Source organism: Larus michahellis, chromosome 4 (genome assembly GCF_964199755.1).
Source record: "Larus michahellis chromosome 4, bLarMic1.1, whole genome shotgun sequence".
Taxonomy (NCBI): domain Eukaryota; kingdom Metazoa; phylum Chordata; class Aves; order Charadriiformes; family Laridae; genus Larus; species Larus michahellis.
In genome coordinates, this window is record NC_133899.1 from 71,486,288 (window position 1) to 71,509,187 (window position 22,900).

At 37.0% G+C, this 22,900-nt stretch overlaps 1 protein-coding gene across 3 annotated transcripts in view; it reads left to right on the forward strand.

Moving 5' to 3' along the window:
• SPATA7 (spermatogenesis associated 7) overlaps window positions 1–22,900 on the forward strand; it is a 42,806-nt gene that overhangs the window by 1,537 nt on the left and 18,369 nt on the right. For 2 of the 3 annotated variants that reach the window (XM_074585453.1, XM_074585455.1), the window contains exons 2-4: window positions 10,337–10,417; window positions 11,090–11,182; window positions 12,737–12,784. In XM_074585453.1, the coding sequence (XP_074441554.1) occupies window positions 10,337–10,417; window positions 11,090–11,182; window positions 12,737–12,784 (222 nt within the window). The remainder of the gene's footprint in view (window positions 1–10,336; window positions 10,418–11,089; window positions 11,183–12,736; window positions 12,785–22,900) is intronic. The other variant, XM_074585454.1, reaches the window with a different exon arrangement.

Genomic DNA, 22,900 nt, shown 5'->3' on the forward strand with positions numbered 1-22,900 from the left:
GAATGACTCCTGTTTAAAAAAAAAAATAGTTCAAAAGTAGGAGAGACTTAATGTGTGTCTCTTTACCTGGGAAGCTATTTCTTGTCTGCATAGGAGGTTATGATAGAGTCAGTAGTATGTGAGTGGACAGCCCTATGTCTAATTTCACAGACACGCAGGAAGAATCCTTACAGACAGCAGGGATTAGCGCAGGCAGAGATACTAATTCCTTATGGTGAGCTAACCTAGAAATCTGTGTGCCTGAGCAAACTTGGCAGAATAGCCATTGGGTTGCTTGCACACAGTTTATGAAAGAGGCAAAATGCATCATATTTGTGGTTTCCGTATAAGACACTGGTATCCACGCACTGTCTCTCCAGAACATTAATACAGAAGAGGTGGGATACCCTGTCTCATGTCCTAGTGTACTCTGTGCAAAGTTTCTTGTTTAGGCCTGGCCTTATTGTAAAGAAAGAACTAAAATTTTAAAATTGTTTTGTATCAGGGTTTCTGTTTTGTTTTGTGAGAATACTGGGCAAAAAGAAAAATTTTATTACTATTTTTTTAATATATTGGACTATATAGGAATTGCACGTAGGTCTTTTACAAAGTTCAAATGAGGCTGCTATTTTTTCCCCCATAAAAATATTGAAGAATTAGTCCTTTATGTTTTTCCCTAATTCCAGGTGTAAACCTTCCAGTTATTTACTCTAGTAATTTCAGGAGTCAGTTAATATAGTCACAGATTTATAGTATGACCTCAAATAATCTCAATACTGTAATTCTAAACCAGTTTTGTTGTTTAGATCCAGTCTTCTGCATTGGGATGTTTAATTCCCACAGCCAGTGATTGGCACATACCTCAACAGCAATGAAATCATATGCATATTGTTAATCAATGACACACATTTGTGTCACTTTTATCTTACAACAATGGGGAAGTCGTCATTGTTGCTGGGTGGAGGCTGATGTCAACTTCAGACAGTTTGCACAAGCTTCAAAGATTCTAAAACAAAATTAAAATACTTAGCATATTTACGGAGAACACCATTTTATTTAGATTATTCCTGCATCATGGGAAATCCTTGCACTAATTTGACTGGAGCTGGAAGGGTGTTAACACACATCTCTAACTTTTGAACTGCTTTTTTTTCTTTGTATTCCTTCATTTGCCACTTGAACAAGCAGCTTTTTAAACTCAAGCATTAGTTTGGTAATACCAGTTCGATTTTTCAGAAGCTGAAGTTGCCTTTGACCATCAGGGAAGCTGAAAAGAATCTATTTTTATCTTGAAAGACGGAAGGGCATTTAGAAGTTATATTTGAAACATAATAGTACATTTTAACTGAAATTGGGAAATGTTAATCACTGTCCTTAACTTTTTACCACATTAAAACCTTGGCTTAGCAAATCACTTAAACGTATCCTTAATTTGACCATTAGTCAAATAGTCTATTAGGTGAGTTTTAGTCACTTAATGTGACTAATCCCAGCAAATAATTTAAATTTGTAATAGGAGTTAAGTACCTGATTGGTCCCATTTTGTTGAAGATTTCTTGCATGCTTTAAGTGAAATAAGTGCTAAAGTAAACAAGATTCAAATCATTAAGCCTACTGGCTATTTTGTTCCAGATTATACCCTGCAACTTTGAAGCATAGTGGATCAAGGTTTCTCTGCTCTCCATTCTGGGTGAGGCCAGCTGTGCATTAGAGTTTTGCTAATGTATTTTCATTTAGGAATATGACAGAGTGGAAGTTAATAACACTAATGGGGTGGTGGGGTGGGGCTTCCTTGTAGGCACAGATAATATGAACAGAAGAATCCATACTGTGTCCATATATTTAGACTTAAACGTATGTTTTATCTGTTGGTCGGTTTGACACTAGATATTGAAACACCTTCAAAATGCATGTTCATGGGATGACATAATGTTGAGTTTCTTGTAGCAGTAGAAGCCAGCACATATATTTGCTGTGTAGGATGTGCTCATGAGCTAGTGTTCTGACACCCTTGAATAATGGCACCATTCCCACAGGAGAATTGTTACAGCACAAGGTAGTGTATGCTCCTGTATTACTCTGTGCTGTCTTTCAGTGAACTCAGGTTAGTAACCTTTTAAGCCAGAAGTTTCTAAATTGTGATATGAGTATTGATAGTTGTATACATAATCACTCAAAGGTAGCATGCAGTCATTTCTGGAACACCATCCCTCACACACCCTTCTGGAAAATAGGAAACTGCTGGTGCCACTGCTAAGGCTACAGGTGCTGCCCAAGCAAATGATGATGGGACTGACTCAGTTTCATTTGCTTCTGCCTGCGATTTGTATCACAGAATGTGCTGCTGATACACACAGCCATTAGTTTCTTCTTTTGGAGTACGAATAGAGCAATAACATGCATCCAAAATATCCCTTACTGGTCATGTGAAGCCTGTAGCTAGGAAAATTGTAACAAGTATTTTTCAATAATTACTTCATCAAATGTGACTCAATTAGCATATTTTAAGGCTACTGTACAATACTATTTCATTAGACTTCTTAAATTTGTCAGAGGATGGTTTGACTCTTGAAATGGAAATATAATTTTGGTTGCATGGTTTTAATTTATGCAGAATACTATTAGGTTATTAGTTGTAACGGACCGAGAGACCTAACTCTTCAGCATTAGGAGTAGGTGTAAAGAAGAGCTTTTGTGTAATCCAGCATAGTAAGTGTATAAATAGTGCCCATCTAATTAATGGCTTAGACGATTATGTATGGTGCGTGTCAGGGAGTGGTCTGTTGTATCACTTTCATCATATTTTGCCTCTGATACAAATCAAGCCCCATGCAAAATTCAGATGGAACATTTGTGACTTTATTTCAAAATTGGGGTATTGTAGCTTCTTCAGGCTTTATTCATCAGGTTTTGCTTCAGAAAATTTAGAAAATAATGACTATACTTTTTCCTCTGGTGGATTCTGCCATTTCTTAAGAAATCTTAATGTGATCCTATTAAAGCCGGCTTCACATCTAAGACCTTATACTTTCAGAATTGATAGGAGTTTTGTTGTCAGTGAAACCAGAAATGGGTCCAAGAGGCTTCGGTTTAGCTTGTATCAACAGGAAAAAATTACAGATGTGATTATGAAGTGCTCAGTTTTGCCCCACTGTAGATTTAAAATAAAATGGAATACCATCTGCGTTCAGTAACCAGCTAAATCTCAAGCCATGTTTGAAGGTCTCTTGTGATTGCATAGGTGCTGCAGGGACTTGCCATGTTTTAACCTGTTCTGGTGAAGAAGGAACCTGTGGGTGGGTCACTGCTCTCTGCGGGCCTTTTCCTCTTTCCAGTTCTGCATCTATTAGCCAATTTCACCCATTTGTGAGTAAGAAGTAGGAGTCTTAGTGGCACAAATGTCAGTGGCTGGGTAGGAGAAAAACCCAACAAATTAGCATGCATTTTTTAGAGAAAGTCATTCTGTTCTGCATTCATTCCCAGATATGCAACTAGAGGATAAGAACTAGTCAGCCAAGGGTAAGCGACCAAAGAAGCTTAAACTAGATAACCAACTATAACATCAATAGCACCTCCTCAGCCACAGCTGGGGATGTTAGAGTGAGGGGGGAATGACTGCAGCTAAGGAAAAGGCAGCAAGTTTGGGAAATTGAAAGGATTTTAGGGGGTATGGTAGGAAGATGTGAGCCTCGTCAGTAGGAAAGCAAGCTTTAGTAGTAGTACTACTAATAGAGTATCCTGTTATTCTTTTTTTTGAAGTATATCATCGTGCTAATAGGAAAGAAAATCAGTTAAAAATAAAAAAATTAGTTTCTTATTTAAGTAAATTAAGTTTAAATCCAGTGTGGATTTTCGTAACCATGTTAATCTCTTAATGTACTTTAAGATAGTAGTGTTCACTCTGTATATTTCAGTGTTGTGTTCATATGCACAACAATTTCTGGAGCATAGTTAATGCATACTTTGATTTAAAAATTATCGTAGTACCAAAAAGAGAGGAACCTATATTTCAGGTCCTAATATAATTACTTTAAATATGACCTTTTTAGATGTGTTAGATTAGATGCTTGAAGGCGTTTCCATCCCTACTCCCAAATGTTTTAGGATTTCACAGAGATTATTTAAAGCACCGCTGTTCCTTCCTCAGCGTGTGTATAGCATTAGTGCTGTAGTGTACTGTTAGTGTGCACAAAGAAGAGTGAATTCATAGCAGGAAGATCACTGAAAAGATCACTAGGCAGTAGAACAAGGGTGGCAGTGATAGAGCATCCTTGACTTGTATTAAATTCACAGCAAAAACCCCCTTCTGCATGTCGTTGTCCGAGTTACCCACTTGGACAAATGTGTCTCACTAGCTAGTTTTGGTTTCGACCATTGAGGTATTGGGGAAGAAGAGATGAAGAAATGGAGCTGGTGGTGGAAGGTGGAAGAGGCAACACCACCAAACCTTTATAAATCAGTGTAGTGGCTAGAGTGTTTGCAAAGCATTTGTCACCTTGGGTTGAGTGTCCTTATTAGCCTCAGGGAGATCACATCCCCACATCTCATGCAGATGCTGCAGTTCTAATCCATTAGAGACAGGTGCTTCCTACATTTCCAGCTGAGAGGAGGCCACTGTTCAGCTGGGAATGCAAGAGTCCTGGAGCCACTCAAAAAGCAGTGCACAAAAGGGTTCGTACCTTGGCGGAGTGATGAGCGTATTTCTCTGGGACAGCTGGGGAGACCTCAGGTCTAAATCCACCTGGGACTGAGGGCTGTTTGAACTCAAGCTAGTATCTAGGAGCTGCATTTTGGAAAACACAGTGTTCATACATCTCTACACAGTTAGATGAAGGTTTTGTGGCTTGTACTGCTGGATTTAGATGCCTATATCCAATATTGCACCTAAGGTCTCTGTATTTTTTATGGGTTATCTTTTAAGTAACAAGTCTTGGTGGGTAAGGGTAGCCTGACTGAATTTTTTCAGTATTTTTTATTTGCTATATCTGAAGTACAGGTTTGTTATAAAAATAGTGTGTCTAATACTTGTGTTTAAAATCCTTCCTATGAGAACATTGTAATGAAAGACTGGGCTTCTTTCCAGTACATATTCACGTTCCAAGTCTGAAATGGCTTTGTAGAAAAATAATTTTCATAAATTCTGCATATCCAAAAACTAGGAAACAAAGTAACAAATAGAAACCACCAATTTCCATCATTTTTAAGACTGTAAAATTAGAAATAAAGATAGGATACATTTTAAATGAAAATGAAAAGATAATTCAAACAAAATATCTTAAAATCCCTTTAGAATAATATAATTATTACTTACTATAGATACCAGCTGTAAAGATTTATAGAGAAAGGGTTTTTTTTTTTAATTTATTTTCTTCTTTGTTGTGTAGCGTCACACACTAGCAGGGGAGGTTTACAACAAGCAAATAGAAGTAGTAAGAAGGAACTAAAAGATCTAATTAATATTTAGAAATATTTGTTTGCTCTCTGTAGTTTTGGAGAACACACACTGTAAGAATCCTGATTTTATATTCAGTGTGGAAAGTCCACTTATATCTCTGAGGAAATGTATGTTTAGGTGACATAGTTACATGTATACTACATCAAAGACAGGAGTCCATTACACGTGTCAGTTTCTGAGGTTTAAATCTCAGAAAATAATTTCTTAAATGAATAGAAATTATCTTAGAGTTTCCAGTCCAGTTCTGAAAATATATTTACATAGACCTTTAATTTGTGACTGGAAGTTTTTTATTGTAAGAAGTAGAAAGCGTGCATTGTAGTCAGGAAACCTAATTATTGCAAAAGCTGATATAGTACTGCAAATACTGGGATCAGTTCTCCTAAGTTCAGTTCAGACAAGTGCTCCTGTTCCCAAATAATGTATTGTTTAAGAACCAACAAAATCAGTAGAAAATTTTTCACTGAAAGAAATCTTGCTTGCATGCATGGTTTTGAAAAAAAGAGGCAAAGTAGCCAAAATACAGGCTACTCTGCTCGCAGTCCTAAACCAATACAGCTTCCATCACTCCTGTAGCTATCCAGGTGCTCTAATTCCTATGTTTTGTAGTTACCATCCTTTTGTTGGGTTTATATTTAGTTACTATGTAATTTGCTGAAAATCCCACCTTCTTTAAAATTCTCTTCACATATCTAAGCCTTTGGTTTAAGTTTAGTGTGTGCTATTGTGCAAATAACTTTGAAAACACAGACTGCATCTAAACAAATACCTGTTAAAGTCAGTAAACAACCTGACATTACAGTTGTGAAACACTTGAAGGTTAATGCTTTCTACCTCACTTCAGTTGTTTTTAGAAACAGTAAAATATATTAGGTATCCTCCACGTACCAAATCCTCCAGTTTCTCCTCTGATATTAGCAATGTGCATCTTCATTGTAAATAGTTGACACTATAAAAAGCGGGTTTGAGTTTCAAACTGAAGATGTAGGGAGGATATTATAAGTTGAACTTGGTGTAGAAATTATACGTTTGATGGAAAATCTACGTGAAACAGCCTGGGATCCTAAGAAAACAAAGTCTTGCTTATTATTCTTTGCCTCTTCTGTTTTCAATAGTGCTAAGCATTATTTCACCCATATTACTGTCTTTGACCCTTTTTCTGTGATAAATTTTCTACGTGTTTTGTGAAAACAAGTGGTTCACAGAGAGAGAGGGCCTCAGTCCCATTATTTTGCACGGGAGTCAGAGAGTGTAGGAGCAAGCACCATGGGAGGACCATAGGAAGCCTTCATCACAAGTTCTGCTGTTTATGGAAATATTTTTAAGTTAAAGACTGTTCTGTTCTTTAATTGAAGCTACAAGAAAATGTACGGTTTGCCAGAATAGAGCGACCAGAACCCAACTAGATATTAAGAAAAAAGCTGTTCAGCATAAACTTTTGTCCGTCAAGGAACTGTTCTAAACAGCAAGAAAATGTAATTTGTTAATGGCATGAAAGTTTTCAACAGGTCCAGGTATTAATGGGGCAGCAACCCCAACATTTCAAGGATATCCTAAAATCTGAGCAGTCAGGAACACTTTTATTCAAGGCCCTCTACTTCCTGAAAATGCATCAATATTGTAATGGCCAAGGTATTTCCTGGGGGAGTTCAGGGATACCTGTGAAAGTGCTGAGCAATGGTGTTATCCTGCAATTAGCAGGAGCTGGGTCGCAGATCCATCTGGTGGGATCAGGGACTTGAAACTTTTCCTTGGTGGCACAGAAGTTACAGCATGCAGGAGGAACTGAGGTTTGGGGACATAGCACCTGCACAAAGACCATGACTTCTTGACAAATGGTGCTGAGTTTCCAGTGCCGTTGGGACTTCTGCAAATTGGGGATTTCTGGGCTGTCCACGTGTCCATAATTGAAATAGAGGAAACTGAAGCATTTCTCCCATCTGACCTTTTCTGACAGTTTTTCTGCCCTATGTAATAACAATGGTGGGTGGAGGAGGGGCGGAAGCTGACTTTTTTTTTTTTTTCCCCTCTTCTTTTTTTCCTCCCTCAAGCCTGTTACAGATTAACTGTAAAAGACAAAACCAATAGACAGTAGTTTTTTCGATGGAGTTTATCTGTATGCCATCTGCTGGTTATGCAAAGCAAGTGAACATTTCAAAATCCTCTGGTTTTCCTGTAGAGCTGAACAGACGCGTCTCCAGCTGAAGACAGTAAAAGCAACAGGTTTCTGAGCATCTCTGATCATCTGTAACTCAGGGCAAGGTCATTTAGCTCAGCTGAGGAGAATCAACTGTAGTTATAACGTCTCTGCTTTTTTAAGATGCCCGTGCTTACCTTTCTATGATTCTGTCACATAAAAATGAGTTAGAGGTGGTGTTGTGAGCATTTATCTATCAGTATCACACCAGTCTCCTTCTGGAATTATAACCTAGCTCTGAAATACAGAAAATACTGGAATATTTAGGTTATTTTGAGCAACTGTGAATGAAACCTTCTGATTCTCAGGTGTCTGCTATAATATAGATTTCAGGCATATACATGGCATTTTTTTATCATTAGGACAAACTTTTATCAACTGAAATGTTATATTCTAGCATTCACGTCCTCCCAAAAACTCACATTTGTTAAACATGTGAACATTTTAACTTCAGGAAGTCGTGGCTTTCAGGGTGGGTATCCAGCTAGACCGTGAATACCACTGGTATGTAGAGAAATATAGTATTAAACAAGAAAGCAAGCCATTATTGACAAAGGTTTGCAGTCATTATGGAGACAGTCATTCTAAATCTAATAAATTCTTGCTGTATGTTTGGAATTTAAATATTTTTAAAGTAATTCAGCTTTGTTTGTCTCTATGTATGTTTAAATCACAAATGGGGATTAGGAAGAATTGTACCACGAGGGGAATGTAAAATGAGCCATTTGAAATTGATGCAGATGAGCAGGAATGTTGTCCTTTGGCTTTAAAGAAAACATTAGAAAGATAAAACAATTGCAGGACAGGGATGAATTTTTTTTTTTCTTGTCCCTTTCCTACTGCTGGTCTGTCAGCTTCATAGCAAAGAGTAGTGGGAGCACTATTGTTGCAGACACCGCCTCTAATACTGTAAAGCCACAGAAGTCCATACATAAATGCTGGCTTTTTGAAGCGTGGAATCCTCATACTAATTCAAAATTGCCTTGATATTCGTTGGGCTTCATGAGAGTGAGGACTGAGTTTATTGATCCAGATTTTGTGTAATTTCACAACAGGGTCCCAAGAAAGTACTCTGCAAATTTCCACATATGCTGGTGATTTTAATTTTATTTATTTTCTCAAGACACATTTTGTTGATTCCTAAACTAATCCTAGTCACTTGAAATTTATGTGGTCTTTTATAAGGCCTTTGGGAAAATGATATTAAAACATTATTAAAGGAATGATTTGTTTTGCTGCAATCTCTACTAATTAATAGTCAGACAGCGTGTTAACCATCTTGTGCAACATGCTGTTGCACTTAAAGTAGAGCTACAGAATGTAATAGTTACGTACGTAATTGCAATAGTACTGTAATAGTCATTATATAACAGTGGGAAATTGGGGAAAAAAAAAACAAACCTGAGAAGCCAGGTGCTGGGTATGCAAGAGGTAAAAAACCATGAGATGTGGAATTAAGGGGCTTTTAATATGTGTGCAATGGCTTCTTGCACCACCCAGTCAGTTTGTAATTATGTCAGCCTTTGTTGACCCAGCTGAAGGCCACTGAGAAGAGATTCTCACTCATCTTGGGTAGGTCCAGCTTGCTGCTTCATCTGATGAAGAGTGGGAAGCCAGAGGTAGCCAGTAGGTGTAGAGCAGTAGAGTTACTGCCCCAGAGCTCTAGCGCCTCCAATTGCTAGGAAACGCTTACGTGGCGGATTACAGATTGCAGACTCCTGAATTGACAGATGAGAAGTAGGATGGGTATGAGAAGACCATATGGACCTTGATAGTAATAATAAATTTGGAGAGATATGCTGCACGGCTTTATAACCGGTGTTAAGTGTGGTATATTTACTCTGTTAAAGAAATCTTGTTTGTTTTGCTTTGCATTTTAAGCAGGGTATTGTAAACCTTAAAGGAATGCTTTGTATATGCTAGTATTTGTAGTAATAGGATATTGCCTGTTAAAATTTGATCTAAAATGCTGCAGATTCTTAATTAATTCAGGTGCAGATTTTTAAATCGTAGGTTGCATAACAGACAGTGATTGTGACCTGACAGTACGACATTTATTTTCAAGGTGGTGATGTAGAGCTTTTAATTCACACTCCTTCATTTTTTGGAACAACTGGTCGTTTAAGTTCTGTCAGCATCTACACTTGTCTATAGAGTTCCCAGTCTTTCAAACTGCCAGAAGACTGAATGGCAAACCAAATTGCTATTACATTAACAATAGATTTTTGAAACAGTGTGTTCTCGTTGATGGGATGATTTTCACACAAGCATAATTCCTTCTACCTATTAAACGTGTATTTTAATATAATACTAACCACAGTCATTGTCTGCGTACGGAATATTTTCACATTACTCATTTGACGTAATGATGAATTTCCATCCCTAAAACTTTAAAACAAATGGAAGATTAGCATAGGTACAAAACCTTCTGCCTGCAGTTTGATGACCGGTGTAAAGTTCAGAGTGAAGTGATCTAATGGTTTCTTCCACTGTTTAGCTCCCTGAACCAGTGAAAGTACTACCATCATATCTTGGTGTTTAGGTTAAGTTACTTAACTACACTGTTTTTTTCCTCTATGAAAAAGGTCCACTACAGTCATTCATGAGTTCTTTGAGGAAGGATTGTCTGCTTTATCTTGTCTCTCAAAATATGCATTTTCTTTTTTCTAACATTTGTTTTTGTTTTGTTTCACACATTAATAAAGTGAGTGAATACCCAGCTGTTGGCATTCCCAGATGTGGTCCAGCAAGTCCGTTTAAAGGACACTTGAGTACAAAGAGTAATGGTAAGTAACACATGTGCTTTCATCAGAAGGTTGACGTGATTCCTTTTATGTGAACTCATTGATTTTATGATTAAAATGTTTTTGTTATTAAAACCTTTGCATTGAGCTCAATTGGTGAAGTTTAATAGTATTTACATTTAGTATTCATTACTGAAAATATTTTTGAGAAGTGAGTTTTGCCTTGACTGTAATGCTAGCTAGAAATGGTTAGCAAGATATCCAAATATATAGATGTCACATCTGTATTAGCTGGATTATAAATATGGTTACTGCTTTAAGGAACCCTTGAGGTTAAACAAATTCTTTTACAGTCAGTAGTTTACATGAGCTAGTATATGTTTCTGTACCATACTGCCACCTCAGACACTTTTTTCAGAAGAGCATAGAATGGAGAAACAGGAAGTTTCCATGCTGACATTTTCATAGTCCACCTTCAGCCACTTCTGTAGCTATTTATTGAGTTAATGGCTCAGTGGGGGGAAAAAAAACCCAAAGGAGACAGGATGATTTCATGTGATAGTAGCTGTTAAAGAAAAAGGACTGCCATTGGGCAAAGAAGTTACGCGCACAGTAATCTAGTTTGTGGCTTTGAATTGCAGTTAATAACTGTTCAAAACTTTAGCATTCTTGTGCCTGCCTTTACAATGTTTTAATGTATTTTGATCTTGACAGCTTTCTGCATCGACTCCTCCCGAAGTCTAACTACCCAGTACCTGATCAGAGATCACATGGTGTTTCATTATAACAAAATCCTTTCAGCCAAAGGTAAAAATGTGCATATATGAATGAACTTTCTCCCCCCAGATTTAGCTCGCTCTTTCAGAACGGACTCATATCAAGGGAATGAATTGGATTGTGGGAAGTATGGATTTCTTCCTGTTTCATACTCAGACTGATGTCAGCAAGGAGATATGGCTGCTACTTAATAATACTTTTATATTATTGGAATAGGAAGTTTTGTATGGAAACATTTTCCTTAAGTGCTACCAAAGATACTAGTTTAATTTCAGGGTACTTTGTGCTGAATTCTCTTTATTCTACTTTTGATAAAATAATTAATTATGAAGTAATATGCTGAACTGAAAATCACGGAGATAGTCATAATAGCAAGCATACAGAATTTATTTTGAGAATGAACACAGAACATTTTCAGTTAAATTCAGACCACTGTGTCCTTTCTTTTTTTCTTTTTTTTTTTAATTTAAAAATGTTCCTTATCACTTGTTCATATTTCAGTCAATTGCACTAGGTAGCTTTAAGGACTTTGAAAATTGCCCCATGTGTTTGCAAATGAGAAAATTGTGTTATTAATCTGTCTTATTGAGCACTAGATATGTATATGATTTTGTCACATATGTCACTTATATTTATCAAAAGACAAATATTGTGAAATTTGGAACTTAAAAGCCTATTGAATTCGTACATGTTTGTATGTTTCTTAATTATTGTGAGATCTTGATCAAAAAATTTTCAGATTTAGAAATATGTGTTTACTCCACTATGAACTGACAATATGCCGTTGTCAGTGCTATAGTTGAAAATAAACTGTATTACAGCCAAAGTTATTTTTTTAAGGTTATACAAGGAGCATGAAATACTGTGCTTAAAAAGTTAATATCATGCACAGAACTAAGACAAGTCTGTAGATAGTTGTTGGTTTGGTTTACAGTTCACAGCCTATTTTCATTCTTCACAGCATAAACTTGTCTTGGGGATCTCAGTCCTGGAGTTATTAATGCTAGGCTTGACAGGGTGTCCTGAGTATTTAAATTGAATCCATAAAAGTTTGCGGGATATGAGTTACAAGAGAAATGTTTTTTGAATGCCTCCCAAAACATTGTACACTCTTTTTCTACTTATTTTCAGAAATAGGGTTTTGGAGGTGGTACCACTAATTATCATCACTCCTTTTCTTAATACCTGCTTTAAAGAGAGGTACAGTGGGGCTTTGGATTCTGCCAGAGTCCATGCTCACAAATAATCTGTCATCTCTCTACCATTTAACATAGTATCCTCAGATGTGCAGTTAAATGCCATCAGCGCAAAGTGTATAGAAACCTTTTGTAAGGAATCTTAATATAAATGATGATTCTTCCTTCAAATATATATTTTACTTTAACATCTTTATCTCAAAAGTTCTCTGTATTAATATCAAACTAGTACTTTAAATACACTGTAACTAGCATATTTTAAAATAGAGAAAAATTGCTGTGAGCTAATTAAATTAGTCTTCTGTGTTGTTTTATTGCTTTTTTCTAGCCATGATAAATACTAAGTAAATATGGACTCACTCACACTTATTTTTTTTCTTATTTTCAGCAGCTGTAGACTGTTCAGTGCCCAAAAGTAGGTTGACCAGCATCAAACGTAAGTATTTGTGGTACGTTAATTCTGCAAAAGCTTCTGTAAAACTAACTTAAAACAAAAAAGCCAGAGGAATAGAAGAATAACAATAGAATATAACATAACCGTTGATAAAGCATTCATGTATCTCCTTGTTTCTTCAGCTTTTCATATACTGCTCCAGCTATTAGTCTGCAATGTATGTAAAAAGTCTGTAAAGAGTCTGCAGTGTATGTAATGCTAGTGAGATGGACCTTGTCTGTTAGAGTGATTAGTTGGGCTTAGGTTCACAATTAATTTTGCTTAGGGTTCTTTTCATCCACACAGTTAATGGAGCACATAAGGAGAATTTCAGCGTTTTCTCTCTCCTTTATTCTGATATAATGTGAGCTGGAACTTTCAAGAAGATATCTTCATAGTGCAAAGTCAAGAGGAATTCTGGGCATGTGGGCATCTGGGGACCGGGTCTGAAATTTCTCATTCCATTTCACAGAAAACAGAACCAGTTACAAGTGCACAGCCCCACAGCCTGGATTAAACCACGGTTACTTTTTCTGGGAGTTATCTCATTTCTTAATGCTGTTTAACGATATCATTACGGTAGCCTTACTTCATAGTGTTAGCTAAAGACCAATACTTTCAACTCATTGATTTATGGAATAATAAATGAAGTGTATTAGTCAAAGGGGATAAATAGCAGCTGTTTGTTAAAATAACAAAGGTATATTTCTGTTATCTATCTGTCATTTTCACTAATGCAATTAGAGAATGTTCTTTTTTTCTCAAGTTCAATATTTAGTTACAGCTGCTGAGGTACAGTAAAAAAGTAAAATATTCTTTTAGGAGGGAAAGATAAACGTGGGACAGAATACTTTGTGGTTAGTCTCAAATCCAGTCAAACCAGAGTGATACTGCCTTGTAAAATGATCAGAGTAACTAGAGCTGATGCAGGAAATCAGTCATCCTTTTGGCAGAAAGACTCAATTTCATTAGAATTTGTTTCAGTACTTCTGCATAATGGGTTGAGACTGAATTAAGCAATAAGCTGCACCAGGATCAAAGATGCCGTATGTTGGCTTGTGTTTTCCTGCTTTCAAAAGGTGCATCACAAGCAGCCGCAGTATTGCGGGAATATCTAGAGTCTGCAGATTGCAGTAGGAATTTCAGATCACCTGTTCTGCAGAGTCATCTGAAAAGAGTCTTCCTTCTCATGCTCCAGCTTTACCAAGATTTGCTTTGAAAAATACAGAGTTTGTGTAAGAAGAAAATTTACACCTATGTGTTTGTGTAGTAAAACCCTCATGTATTTTTTCTCTCTGCATCTACTAGAATCTTTCTTAGGTCCCCTAATTAACAATTATGCTTCCATACCTTTTCAGATCTTGGGTATTTCTCAACACCAACAAATGCCCACATATTTTAGAGTCCACTGTCTTTACAGATAAAATGCTTCTGAGCTGGTAGGTAGCTTGTGTGTTTCACACCAGAATGAGTTTTCTTGAATAATGAGTTCATTTTGGGAGACAGCAACAGTGCCTTAACCTTAACAGCTAATTGTCATGACGCTAGCAGGTGTGCTCTGTAGTGAGGAAATTTCCATTTCAGATAGCAAGGCTTTGTGCAATATATTTCTCTTTCAGTTCATCTTACTCTGACTGGTGTCTGACTATGTAACTCTGTCCTGGTCACAGACAGAACATTAGTGTGACGGAAACATTTCACCTGTGTTGCTGCTTTTGTTTTTACCCATCTGTTTGATAAAATTGGTGCACTAAATCCTTGCTTAATTGCTCTTTCACCTGTTTTCAAACTGGGCTGGAGAAATCTGCTGCTGTGTTTTATCGTATTAGAACGTGCATACAACCAATGCAGCCCTAGAAGATGTTTCCTATTCACAAAAGAAAAAAAATCTTATACCTATCAGAAAAAAAACAAAGCCTTTGATTTAAAAAAAAAAAAATCCTCAATTTACCTACTGTTAGTCTAGCCTAAGACTTGGAAGTTCTAATTGTTACTTCCTTGAAATTTATTATATTCCCAAAATAGAGATAGCTCATAAAGTGAAGCTGAGCATCATAGCTCAAGGACTGGGATCCTAGTCAGTAGCAGAGGATTCATTTGGAAGAAATGCTGGACTGACTTCTTGGTCTCCCAGAGCTGAGTATCCAGTGTGATTAGAGCTTTTTATCCTTAGATTTAGCTAAATTCTAAAATATGGTTTGTTTGCTTGCTGTTCTGGACTGAGAAGAATTGTGCAATTATAAAGTGACAATGAATTTGCCATTTTTTAAAAATCTGTTTAACAAAGCAATAGTGTTGTGTAATTTTTTTCCCTAAAAGTGGCTTCTCAAGGCAGTATTATGTCTCTGCCCCAGTTTTTAGGTTTTATTTTGTGAAGTGCTTCATGTTCTCTATTAAAAATGAGAGTGCCAAGTGAAAGATAGAAAGCAAAGTAATAAAGCAAACTTATGTAAACAACATCTTTTTAGTAGAATATTTCTCCATGTAGTGTTTTTACCTTGCAATGCTGAAAAATGTTACCAATTACAATTTTATCTTAAATTGTCTACATAAAATGCTACAAACACTTATTTTTCTTGCAGTAGAAGATGCCCATTCTTTTTTTCTGCAAGAGTGAGAGAAATGTCTCAATGTCTGATTTTACTAGTAGTTCAGCACTTGCCCCAGACATAAGGCTGTAAGTTATTTAGCTTGCTTGCTGGTTCTGTTTACCGTTTCAGAAGAGGGTCTTTCCACTCAACAGAGATGAGAGACACTGGTTCATAGATTTCCTGTCTAGTGATTTCTCTTCAGCGGCTCAGTCTGCATGCATTGTCATTTCTCCTAATGTTTTGGAAGCTAAGCTTCTGTCATGTACCTGCCTTCATGGAATCGCAGAAATGTTGGTTGTAAGGGACCTTCGGAGGTCATTTAGAACTCCTTGAGCTTCCTGCTCAAGATAGGGCTTCTGCCAACACTAGATCAGTCGGCCAAGTCTTGGAAACCTCCAGGGATGGAGGTTCTGCAACCTGAGTTACCCATTCCAATGTCGTAATATTTACATAGCTAAAAGATTTTTTTCCAGATGTCCAATTCAAACACTGTCAGGATTAGAACTGAATTCATTTGAAAGCATTTATCCTGGTAATTCCAGTTTTAAAGGCAAATTTTGGATGGTGGAATATAAGGGGTTTAGGTGCCATAGTTGAGATTGTTGTTTTGTGTTGGTCAATGACAAAAGTGTCTCAGCTGCAGTAGGTCCAGGATTTTTGTGTATGCGTTTGTACCAGATACTTAAGATTATCCTTTCTTAAAATAATCTTTGAGGATTAATATCTATACTCAATGTGTGCATGTAACTGATATTTTTTTCTGACCTGCTTTCTTCATATTTTTTGTTACCTGACTGAGATCACCTTAGATAAGAAACTCTGCCACGCAGGCTGAAATTTGTGCCGAGTTAGTAAAGGGAAAATTCCATAGGGCACATCTACTTTCAAATTCTTCATGATTGGTCTCACTGCCTTCAAGGTGTTTAAGACTACTCAGGCATCCCTTGTCCAGTATCTGCACTAATCTTATAAACTCTAGATGTTTAGAATGAAATTGCGAATTATTTTGATTTATTTCATTCCTAAGATTAGAGGTGTTGGTTTTTTTTCCTACTGTTCTATGCATTGTTCATCAAGAACTACAGATTTCTGTACTGTAATAATAATGCAACCAAGTGTTTCTGTTCAGGTGTTCGGCTCAGTGCAAGGTACCATTTGCAGTGTCTCTGGCAATCCACTGGAGAATAGTTTTTCTTCTGTCTCAATGAAACAGATCATGTGGGTATGACAGCCAGTAGCTCAAGCAGTAAGAGTACTGAAAATGTACTGAAGAAGACAGTAAGAGAAAAGGATTTTTAAAATATTTTCAAGCCAATTTCTTTTTCTTGGTGGAGATGGGACACACAATTTTTCCAGAAACAGTTGCAGCATCAATATGACTGAATATCAGGGGAATCTCTATAGTCGAGGGGTTTACAGCTTTATTCTGCCAGCAGTTTTGCGCCTGTCATTGCCTCAACTGAAGCGCATTATTACTTTTTTCTTCTTGTATTCCTTGTCTTATTACTTATCGTATCCCAAATAAGGTTTCTGTTCCCCCTCTATTTCAAAAGAGATTTGGGAAAGGGGGTAAATTTTCAGTTTGAAATGCCAAGATTTATTAATAACATAGAATTACAAAACAGAATTCCTGCAGATAGTGTTAGAAAACATCCCTTGAAAATGTGCTTCATGGACTGCTAAAATAGCAGGTGAGTATTTCCCTTTGGGGTTGTTGCCATGAATCAGTCATCAGTGTTTAAGAATTAAACATGATACTGTAGTTGGCATTCTCCCTGGCCAACTGAATGTGTTCTGTCCTTAAAGTGGATTTAGTTTCCACTGTTCTTTTCCTGGTATCTTCGCTGGCAGCAAAGTAGGCAAGCTGCCATGCCATTGGGCTAGCAGCGAGCATGTTCTTGTGTATTAGATCAGCCTTATTGACTTAAAATAGTTGTTAAAATGTGAAACTTCTTGAAATGTGAAACTTTTATGTTCAGAATTAGTCCAAGCATGTTGATTGATACCAGCGGCCATTAGAAGCCTGTGGTTGTGGAATTTGTGCCAGAAAACTTGACAAAAGCTGTGCCAAGTAAGACAGCTGCTGCTACACATGCCTGGTTTCTAACAGTACTAACTTTTCAACCCATATGTTTAGAGGTTTTTCCACAGGGCATATTGATAGTACAGCCTGAACCCAGTGATTAGTGTGCTTGGGAATGCAGGTCTCTTTGATACCGAGGGGAGGGAGGGGGAGAAGAAGAAGGGAAAAAAAGATTCTGAGAAGTTACCCACCAGAAGTCTGTTTTAGCCTGATGGAACTGGAACACTTGGGGAGGGGGCTGAGAGATGGGGAGAGACAACAATTCAGACTGATCAGTGATGTTGTTTTTCTAATTTTTGGGGGGTTAGGTTCAAGTAGACATGTCAAGAAATATTTATTCTTATAGAATTCTGTATTTAAATTTTAATTTTTCACGTGACCACGTTTTACATTGTATCTGTCTACCCTTTATGCTGTCAACAGCTGTCTTCTGTATTCTGTTGTTGCTGCTGTTTTACAGGAAGCTTTCAGAAGATCTCCCCATCTTTGATTCTTAACTTTTCTGTTGAGTCTTCTCCTTACATACGCATTTCTGAAAATGGAAGTTATAAGCAACTAATATAAGCTCTTTAAAGTCAAACACTCAGCTAATTCTAATGTGTGTTTTCAGAGTTCAAGTGTGTCTTTGGAAAGATGTTGTAGTATATTTATCGAGTCTGAATTTTTGGAGAGCAGAAAAACTCACTGTGTAAAAAGTCTTTATGAACGTGTACTTTTAACTGTAGTAATTTTACTTCTTGCAGAAGTTATTTACTTTAAAGTTTCTTCTACAGAAAGGTTTTCTTTCTTGTTTTATGAGAGGTGATTCATTTTAGATATGTATTCAGTACATCAAAAATACATTTTCCACAGAGTTTGTATTTGCAACAACATTAGATCATCTAGTCTGACATCATGAGTGAAGCAGACCAAAAATTCCATCCCGTTGTGCTAATAGGGAACTCAACAACTATACTGAATATGGTAAATAAAGCACATAAACAAGAAAGGCCTGCATTCTTGACCTGTAAAGGTCAAGAAATAGAGAAAATATAATTTCCTTTTGTAGTTGTTTCAGTAGTTCATCATCATTATTATTAAAAATGTGTCCCTGATTTTTAATTGATTTGACCCAGCTTTGCTATTTATCCACTGGAGGGGGGGTGGTGTTGTTTTTATAACATTTTCCACCACTGAGGATCACAAAATAGCTGTAGCATGCCAGAGAACAGGAATAAAATGATGCTTTCCACTTATTCTCAGTATTAGCTTAGTACAATATGTCTAAATTGTCCTTGGGGACTGCCTCAGTGGTACCCTGAAACAAAATCCACCCAGAAGCCAGATACACCTCTCTCTAGGGTGTATCTCTCTAGGATGTAACATGAATGGGGGTTTACCTGAGCAGGCTTGGAAGTTTTCTTCAGCGTTAGTGCAGCATTTCACAATTCCCGTGTAGTAGGCTGTGTACAGGCTGCTGTATTCTTCATACGACTGCCAGAAGTATCTATGAGATGTCTGTCAGATGAGGACCCTGTACAAGGATCAGAGGTGGATGGATTTGGGATAATCCTGTGCTTCTAGCCTCTCCTGAAATTCCTCTGAAGGATTTATGTCTCACTGTTAGGCTTTCTTTCCAAGCTTTAGCAATGGCCAGATTTTGCCATTAGTAGCTTTGCCAAGTAGTATCACACTTCTGAAGTACGTACCCCAATACAAACGTTACTTTCTATTTGATACAAGCAAGGCTGTAGTATCAAGCCTTTAATAAATCTTTTGTGACCTTTTTTAATGGTGATTCCTCCCCTATTTGATGAAACAGTGCTACTGATAATGGATGCACAGGCCTGCAGAATCATCTCTTAGGGTTATGAAAATTAAAATTTCTGTGTTAAGATATTTAGATTTAGACTTATGAGAAACCTGGACTTCACACCCAATGGCAAAATTCAGTTTGTATTTGATGAGATCTCACCCCAGGTGCTTAAATCATGGTGTACTGGGGATTTGTGTAGGGCTAGGAAGCTGATAGTAAAAATTCTTACAGAAAGAAAAGCTTGCTTGCAGAAGTAATGTCACCAGCTGATATGCTGAACACTTTAATTACGGTCACTGCAGGCACTTCAAGCTCAGCAGAAATGAGGCTGATGTTTGCATTGTTTATCTAAGAGAATTCATAAGGGAAATAATAACCAGAATGGGTTACTGCAAAAATAGCTGATATAAAAACACAATGGAGAAATGCTTGCTGTTGGACAATTCCTTTGGGGTACATTGTTCTGCAAGCTGAACTCAATTTAAATCTAACTTAATATTTCATTGTCTGCCATGGATTATTTACATCAAAAATGAAATAACTTGAAGGTTAGCTGCCAGTTTTACTGTGATGTGACGTATGATAAATCTGGAGATTGGAAATTCGGAGCAAAGGACAAGGACTGGCATTCCAAATCGTACTGTCCTTATAAGCGCAGAGCTTTCAAGCTGCTTGGGAGTGTGGTATGTGTGATTATTTTGTTTCTTCAGGTTCACGACATTTGTTTTATAACTTTAAGCATGTGTCTGGAAATACTGCTGCAGCCTAGGCTTGAGGAAAAAAGAATCAAGCCTATAGAGGGAGTATTCCAACAGGGAAATACAACGATGTGATCTGTGCTTTGGAAGTGTGGTGTACCCTTTGCAAAAAGGGCATTTGCCTGGGCAAAAGTGTTACTTCTAGGACAGATTGATGAGCGTTTTATAGGTAGCTCTTTATGGAGAACGCTACAGTTTAACTTCTAACGTTCATGGTCTTGTGCTTCCCCTCATTAACCACAGAATTTAGAGAACACATTCATGGGGTGGGTGCAATAAGTTAATGGCATTCAGTTTCACAGACTCTGAATTTATCTGATATGCAAAAATCACTACTTTGTTTATAGTCTAATACATTTTCTCTTTACTATACTATAAATCTTTGTGGTGGTTTTAAGCACAGCAGTTGTTAAGATATAATTAAGATTAAAGACTCTAATAAGACTTTAAAGGGGACTCACGTTACTTGGATCTATAGACTGTATTTTTTCATTCTGTATTTTATTATTAAACTTTTAGTTTTCCAGTTCTAAAGAGAAGAAAAAAAAACCAGTGTTTTTCTTTTTTTTTTTTATTTGTTGCAAGATACTTATTGTCTTGAACTTTTCTCATATTTAACTCTACAAATGTGATGTGTTTCTGGAGCCAATGTGCCGTAAAAGCTACGTGCAGTGAAATTATTAAGTATCTGTTACCAAAAGCAGTTGATGTTTACTTCCCGCTAGTCTATGACAAGGGCACTCTTGTCAAATTTAGTTTATTAACCTCACTGAAAACTAAAGAAGCTGTATCTGTGATTTATTTGAGGCAGAAGATATTTTCAGCAGTGAGCAAGCTTTCCAATTAACAGATAAATCTCCCATTTAAAATTACATGTTTCTTCCTGAACGCTGGCCTCATTCTTTCTGCATTTAATATATTCACAGCTGCAGGACAAGTGGTTATGTATGGCAGCCTTAAGTATCTTCAGCTCCCATCAGTTGTAATACTGTAATTAGTGCCTTCAAGGTTCAGGCCATTTGTATGATACCATTTTCTGTCTGGCTAAAGTCAAATGGAAAGACTGGATTCTCCAGTCCCTGCTTGGGGTAAGGACATGTGAAGTAAGGGGAGGTAGGCAGAATGCATGTTTTTGTGTCTGTTCCTGTACCCTTGTCTGCGTTAACTTGCTACCTGCCTCAGGACTATCCTAACTTACACCTACCTGTCTGTTTACGTCTACAAGAACCTTTCAAGAAGGATTTCTTTATCTCTTGCTTTGCTGGTTTCACAGTTCCTAGCTTTTACAGCTGATCTAGCCTGAAAATTCCCCAATTTTGCAACAAGATGGGTACACTGCTGGGATTTTCTGCTGTTGTGATTTGCATATGTCTGCTCTGCCTTTCAGTATGCGTGAGTGACTTTATAGCTTTTGGAACGCACTTAATGGATTAGCTGAGCTAAGCTCACTATATGGCTGGTGCGAGACAAAGACTGTACATTTCCCATGCAGGTGACAGTAGTCCCAATGGGTCATTCTGACATCTAAAGGTAGCCTTAGCTGGCATACTTACTCTTCGTTCTTTCTTTACTCATGGGCACAAGCTGTGCTTTGGCTGAGAAGAGTTGTAGCACACAGTCCTGGGAGGAGGTTTGTAGTGGGCTTCTATAGCTTTGAACGCCAGTAGTAAAGGCAGAGTCTGTCCGTGTATTTTAAATCTTAGTCTTTATCCTGTAAAGAGCAGAATAAGGACAACACGAGAACTCAGTTTTGCAATAATATTCACAGTGCTTTGCACTTTGCCCAGAAACTCCTGTTAAGCCGTGGTATGCAGGTAGAACGTGTAGTGAAGTGATTAAGCCTGTCTTGTCTTAGACAAACCCGCTTTCCACTTAAGCACGTGAGTGTAAGGAAATTTCTGTTTCAGGCGTCTACTCGCACTTACAAAATGAGTCATTCATACTTCTGTATGACTTGCATTTTTGCTTTGTAGAGCTGTCATTCATTCATTGTTTCCCTAGATATTTTATTCACCACGCATTTCAGCCATCACCATTTTACCTGAGCAGTAGGCAAGACGTGAGTTCTCACAGCTTCCGTGCACGTGCACGCACAGACACGCTCTCTTGGCCCAGCGCGTGTAATTATTTAGCTCAAACATGTAAAACTTCTGACCTGCAGCTAATTTTTGAGTGCTTGTCTGTTAACTTTTAAGACAAACACAATTAGAAAAAATAGTAATTTAGAACAGCCAGATAATAATAAATCAGTGTAGGAAAAAAAATATTGAGTTTTAATTGTTTAATAGTGCAGTATATTTTTTCCTTCTGTTACAAGGCATATTTTTAATTCAGAGTTGTATAATTTAGCATATCTTAACTTCAGCTAATGTTTTTTCCAGGAATAAAAACAAGTTCATACTGTAAATACTCTAATGGAATACACTTAATAAATCAGCAGACATAAAAGAAATTACTTTGTATTTTACATATCAATTGTAAAAATTGAACAACAGAGAAAGAGGGATTTTCCTGAGGAATGAGAGCAAGGATTTTGCATCTGAAAGAATCATTTCTAGTTTAAGAGGGGACTAAAATGTTTCATAAAATGAATACACTTACTTAAATAATTCCTAGAGATTAATGTGTCTGGAGGGTTAATGTACACAGATGAATGTATTTTAAAGGTTGATTAAATGTCCTCAGATTGCTGTAGTTCTCAGCTGTCTGGAAGAATGTACCATACCAATCCACAAAGTTATTTACATTTCCATGTGTTAAGTATAGTAGTGTGTGTGAAGACTGGGGTTTACCAGAGTGTGATATAAATACGTTATGAAACTGAAGAAGAAATCCGCAAAGGCCTTTCTGTCTGTGTGTCTGTGTCAAACAAACCATACATACGCTTAGGTC